A 5,626-nucleotide genomic window follows, 5' to 3' on the forward strand; every position below is an offset into this window, starting at 1 on the left:
GGACAGGGCTCTGGGCAGGGCAGGACTCTGGGCAGGGCTCTCTGGGCAGGGCAGGGCAGGACTCTGAGCAGGACAGGGCTCTGGGCAAGGCTCTGGGCAGGGCTCTGGGCAGGACAGGGCTCTGAGCAGGACTCAGGACAGGGCTCTGGGCAGGGCTCTGAGCAGGACAGGACAAGGCTCTGAGCAGGGCAGGGCTCTGGACAGGGCTCTGGGCAGGGCAGGACTCTGGGCAGGACAGGACGGGGCTCTGGACAGGGCTCTGGGCAGGACAGGACAGGACTCTGAGCTCTCCATGCCCCCGCAGATGCAGCAGATGTACGACATGATCATGAAGCACAAACGGGCCATGCAGGAGATGCAGCTGATGTGGGAAAAGGCCATCCAGCAGCACCAGCACGGCTACGACAGCGACGAGGAGGTGGACAGCGAGCTGGGCACCTGGGAGCACCAGCTGAGGCGCATGGAGATGGACAAGACACGAGGTGGGTGGGTCAGGGCCCTCCCCGGGGAGATCCCCCCCTTCCCACGGCACGAGCGGGAGCTGCAGGGTCGCCTTTCCCCGGGTGGGGGTGACAGATGTCCATCCCTGTGCTCCACAGCCCCCCTGAGACCCCAAAGGACGCCCTGCTATCCCTGTTTCCTCTCTCTCTCTTGGCAGAGTGGGCCGAGCAGCTGACCCAGATGGGCAGAGGGAAACATTTCATCGGGGATTTCCTCCCGCCCGACGAGCTGGAGAAGTTCATGGAGACCTTCAAGGCGCTGAAGGTGACGCAGCAGAGACTTCCTGGGGTGGTGGCAGCGCTTCCAAGGCCAGGTTGGAGAAGGGAAGGCTCCAGGGAGACCTTGGAGCCCCTTCCAGCACCTGAAGGGACTCTGGGAGGGCTGCAGAGGGACGTGGGACAAGGGTCTGGAGAGCCCCAGAGGACAAGATTAGGTGGGATAGTGGGAAGAAATCCTTCCCTGTGAGGGTGGGGAGGCCCTGGAATGGATTTCCCAGAGGATTCCCCATCCCTGGAAGTGTCCAAGGCCAGGTTGGAGCACCCCTGCTCCAGTGGGAGGTGCCCCTGCCCCTGGCAGGAGGTGGAACTGGGTGGGCTTTGAGGTCCCTTCCGACCCAAACCGTTCCACGATCCGACAGTTTTTGGGGGTCTCTGGAATTCCAGGCAAGAGCTCTCAGACCACCCTCCTGCAGTTCCTGTTTGGGATAAGTGGCTGCTGATGCCAAGCCAAGGGAAATTTGAATTTTTATCCAGATGATTGCAGCAAAGTGGAAAACACAAAGCCTGCAAAGAGCTTATGCAAAGCACTCCAGCACCTGCCAATTCTTCCCAAAGGCCAGAACTCCTCGATGCTGGCACATCCCTCCCTGTTCCCCTGCATCCAGCGTGGGGCCTGATGTTCCCTGGGGGGCTCAGGCTTAAATAAGAACCGGATCTGCAACTTGATACTTAAAATTCAGGAGCTAATTGTTCCCCAGCCTGATATCCCAGCAGGGCCTGATTCCCTCCCCTGTGCTGCTGCAGAGGAGGAATCCCGGGGGTTATTGGCCAGAACCAGCCCGGCTTTGGGTGCCTGGAGCTGCTTTTCCCCCCCCCAGAGTGGGAAATGACCCCAGGAAAGCTGAGGCTCCCTGTGTGCCCCTGCAGGAGGGCCGGGAGCCGGATTACTCGGAGTACAAGGAGTTCAAGCTGACCGTGGAGAACATCGGCTACCAGATGCTCATGAAGATGGGCTGGAAGGAAGGAGAGGGGCTGGGATCAGAGGGGCAGGGCATCAAGAACCCTGTCAGCAAGTAAGCACAGCTCTGCTCTGCTCTGCTCTCCTCTCCTGTCCCTTCCCTCCTTCCCTGCCAGGACTGGGGTCGGTGCTCCTGCCCTGGGATGCATCACGTGGGATTCTTGGGCACAGGAGGGAATTCCTGCTTTTTTCTGGGCTCTCTTTCCCCCCACCCAACCTGGCTTTGCTGCTGGAGCTGTGGGCTGTGTTCCCCACCCCAGCCTGCACAGGGAGGTGCCTCCCTCAGCTGGAAAGACAATGGAATATCTTCTGTAAAGATAACCCTTGTCTACACCTCCCCTCCCTCCAGGGTTGAGTCTTTAAAGGCATAACTTTCTCAAAGCATCAAAGAGCAGTGGCAGACCCAGCCAGAGCTGTGTGTGAGGGGTCTCAGCCCAGCTCAGAGCTCTGTGGGGTCCTCACAAGCCTTGACGTGGCTCTTTGTGCCCAGAAATGTCCTGGTTTGATCACACTCTGTGTGTTGCACAGCTCTGGGAGTGGCAGGGTGTCCCTTTTTGGGTGGAATCACCTGTTGGTGGCCTATGTTGGGCTTCAAAGCTGAACACTGGGGAGGGGGAACACTCCTCCAGTTGGTTTTTAGGGATGGATCCCGGTGGGAAGAAGTTCCCTGTTTGCTGCACGGCAGGAAATGTCTGTGCAAAGCTCTGGGGACGTGGTTGTTGGTTCAGAGGTGTTGCCTGGGGTAAAAGGTGGGAAAAGCCAGGCTCAGATTCCCGGAGGGAAGGCAGGACGTGGCCGTGGACCGTGTCAGAATTGCTGGGGAGGGAAGGGATGGATCCCACTGGAGTGACAGAGCAGGAGGCAGGAGCGTGGCTTCCCCATCCCTGCCCCTCCAGGGAGGGAGGTGTTCCTGCTCCTGCTCCCCTGTGGGCATTCCTGCTTCCCTGTGACAGCAGGAGAGACCTCCTGGATCTGGGAAGGGGATCCGGGAATGCGGCAGCGCCCGGAGCGGCTCCGTGTGGGCTGAACCCCCCGGCAGCAGGATGAGTTCCACAGCAGCAGGATGAATCCCACAGCAGCAGGCTGCTCCTGGGGGAAGGAGCTCTCTCCCACCTGCTTCCCTCCCTTCCCTCTTCCCCCCCAGGGGAACCACGGCCGTGGATGGGGCTGGATTCGGGATCGACCGCCCTGCGGAGCTCACCAAGGAGGACGACGAGTACGAGGCCTTCCGCAAGAGGATGATGTTGGCCTATCGCTTCAGACCCAACCCCCTGGTGAGGGGGCACCCACACAGGGCTGGGGGAGAGCCAGGGGCTGCCAGGGACCAGGACAGGGCTGGGAGAGAGCCAGGGGCTGCCAGGGACCAGGGGCAGGGCTGGGAGAGAGCCAGGGGCTACCAGGGACCAGGGACAGGGCTGGGAGAGAGCAGGGATAGGGCTGGGATAGGGCCAGGGACGAGGGAGAGACCAAGAACAGGACTGGGAGAGACCAGGGGTGAGGGAGAGATCCAGGGGTGAGGCAGAGACCAGGGACAGGGCTGGGAGAGAGCCAGGGGCTGCCAGGGACCAGGAACAGGGCTGGGAGAGAGCAGGGACAGGGCTGGGAGAGAGCCAGGGGTGAGGGAGAGACCAACCAGGAACAGGGCTGGGAGAGATCCAGGGGCAGGGAGAGACCAAGAACAGGACAGGAATAGGGACAGATCCACTGGTGGGGGAGAGGGCAGGGAACAGAGAAAGGGCAGGGAACAGAGAAAGGACAGGGAGAGATCCACTGGTGAGGGAGGGTCCCAAAATCAGGGCAGGGGCAGGGACAGGGACACCTCAAAAGCTGTAATTTTGGGGCAACCCTCAGGTTTGCAGTGCAGAAATGACACGTTTTCAGCGGCTTTTTTGGGGGCAGTCGAGCTCAGCTGCTGGGCAAAATCCCCCAGTGGTGATGGTTTTTCTCCTCCTCCTTCCCCCACAGAACAACCCACGGCGACCCTATTACTGAGGAGGCTCCAGGGCCGGGGGCTGGGAGAGGAGTTTTGCTCCCTGACTGTGAAATGTTGCGGAACCGCTTCGTCCCTCCCTCCTTTCCCGGTATTGTCCCAACTCCCCGAGGCCACAGCACCTCCTCCATCCCAGGGGAAAGGCCTGGGAGCCCTCCCAGGTGCCCCCAGGGGGGCAGGGACGGGGGTTTTCGGGGAGGGAACCTCCAAGGGCAGCACCAAAGATCCCCCAGGGAGGAGTTCAGGGCACTCCCCCTCCGTGCTCCCGCCTTCCAAGGAGCATGGGGTGCTTTTTTTGGGATAACAGCTGGTCTTTCATTGTCCAGACCCGAAGCTTGTGCTGCTCTGGGGTTGGTTTTTTTTTGTTTTTTTCCCCCCTGGATTTTATGTTTAAATTTCCCACCCAAGGGACTGTGTCCCCCCCGCCCAGAGCAGGGTCAGGGCGTTGTTCTGACGGTGCCAGAGGTCTGACCTCCAGCTGACATTGCACCCCAGTGCCTCTGTTTGCCCTCTGCATGGGGTGGATGGTGGATTCCAGGATTTTAAAGGGGGTGCAGGGCGAGTTCCCTCCACCCCAGGGGTCCCACCCCCCTCGTTTTCTGAGCACTACGTTCCCCTCCCTCCCTGGCACAACCAGAGACTTGCCAACAACACCCCTCCCGTGCTCTGGAGGGGGAGGAAGAAGGAACCAAACCCTCAACCACAGTTTGTCAGAGGCCATTATTTGGGGTTTTGTTGTCGTTTAAAAACAAAAACACAAAAAAAACCAAAACGAACCTTTGGTCGAGTCTGTAAATAAAATAAAACTTGTTTGTTCCTTACTTTTTAATGGGAGGATTTTCGGGAAGAGAGGGGCTCCTGTGGGTTTTCTCGGGTCAGGAGGTTCCTCTGGAGCTCTTTCTTCCAAGGATTTTGGGGAAAACCAGCTTGAAGGGGTTGATTTGGTTCCTTCCCTGAACACTTTGGGGGGTGATTCTGTTTGACTTCCCTCGACGACCTCGAGTCCAGGACTTGGCTCTCAATAAAAACACCCCAAGTGGTCCATTCAGTGGGTTCAGGGGGGTTTTATTCAGAGAGAATCCAAGGTGTGGGAGCCTGGAGCTGGGCCTGGTGCTGTTCCAGTCAGGAATTTGGGAAGGTTGGGAAATCCAGGTGGGAAATCTGCCAGGGATTGAGGTCGCTGTGCCAGCCTGGGGGGGCTGGGACACCCCTCTGCCCTGTCCCCTCCCTATTCCTGCCTGGCACAAGCTGTTTTTCCAGGGTGACCAGAGGCTGGAGCTGCCCAGGGCTCTCCTGTGCTTTCTGTGGGAGCCTGGAGGTGTTTGCAGAACCATTCCAAGTGTCCTCAGCACAGCAGGATTCTGGCACCGGGGGCGGGGAATCGCCGGGAATTCCTGCTGTTCCCGGTGGGCATTTAAAGCTGACTGGACACTTCAGCCAGCCCCGTGTATCCCACGGATGTCCCGCTGGCAAAACTGGTTTGATTCCTTTATTTCCCCAGCCTTGGCCCCCCCTGAGCCCCCTCTCCCCATCCCTGCAGGGAGGGTTCAGTGTTTGGGAGGAGCTGAAGGGCACTGCAGCAAAACACCTCCAGTCGCTCACTTTGACCCCTTTTCTCATCGTTGTGCTGCCTTTTTGTGCCTTTTCCCTGCACAGCCGGGTGGTTCCTTCAGCCCGAGCCCCGAGTCCGACCCCCCTCCGCTCCCGGGCGCGTTCCCTGCTGGAATTCCCGGGTCATTCCCCTCTCCCTGCGCCGTTCCAGCTCCTCCCCGGGGGAACCGGGACCGAGCCCGGGGCAAAGTGCAGGTTCAGCCCCCGGCCTGGGGGCACGAGGGCGCAGCAGTGACCCGGTGACACGTTCGGTGACAGTTTTATGAGGGAGGGGAAAGGTTGAGCGGC

At 59.8% G+C, this 5,626-nt stretch overlaps 2 protein-coding genes across 2 annotated transcripts in view; both read left to right on the forward strand.

Annotated features, from left to right (window-relative positions):
* Positions 1 to 3,976, forward strand: part of SUGP1 (SURP and G-patch domain containing 1) — a 24,261-nt gene extending 20,285 nt beyond the window's left edge. Inside the window, exons 10-14 of the mRNA XM_029958630.1 lie at positions 305 to 482; positions 659 to 765; positions 1,647 to 1,792; positions 2,882 to 3,011; positions 3,703 to 3,976. Coding sequence (XP_029814490.1) covers positions 305 to 482; positions 659 to 765; positions 1,647 to 1,792; positions 2,882 to 3,011; positions 3,703 to 3,729 — 588 coding nt within the window. The 3' untranslated portion in view covers positions 3,730 to 3,976. The remainder of the gene's footprint in view (positions 1 to 304; positions 483 to 658; positions 766 to 1,646; positions 1,793 to 2,881; positions 3,012 to 3,702) is intronic.
* Positions 3,782 to 5,626, forward strand: part of LOC115307278 (transmembrane 6 superfamily member 2-like) — a gene marked incomplete at its 3' end in the record, with an annotated part of 6,258 nt that continues 4,413 nt past the window's right edge. The window contains exons 1-2 of the mRNA XM_029958631.1: positions 3,782 to 3,818; positions 5,490 to 5,577. Of these exons, the coding sequence (XP_029814491.1) occupies positions 3,782 to 3,818; positions 5,490 to 5,577 (125 nt within the window). The remainder of the gene's footprint in view (positions 3,819 to 5,489; positions 5,578 to 5,626) is intronic.

Source organism: Manacus vitellinus, unplaced genomic scaffold, assembly GCF_001715985.3.
Source record: "Manacus vitellinus isolate BGI_N305 unplaced genomic scaffold, ASM171598v3 scaffold_161_pilon, whole genome shotgun sequence".
NCBI classification, from domain to species: Eukaryota; Metazoa; Chordata; class Aves; order Passeriformes; family Pipridae; genus Manacus; species Manacus vitellinus.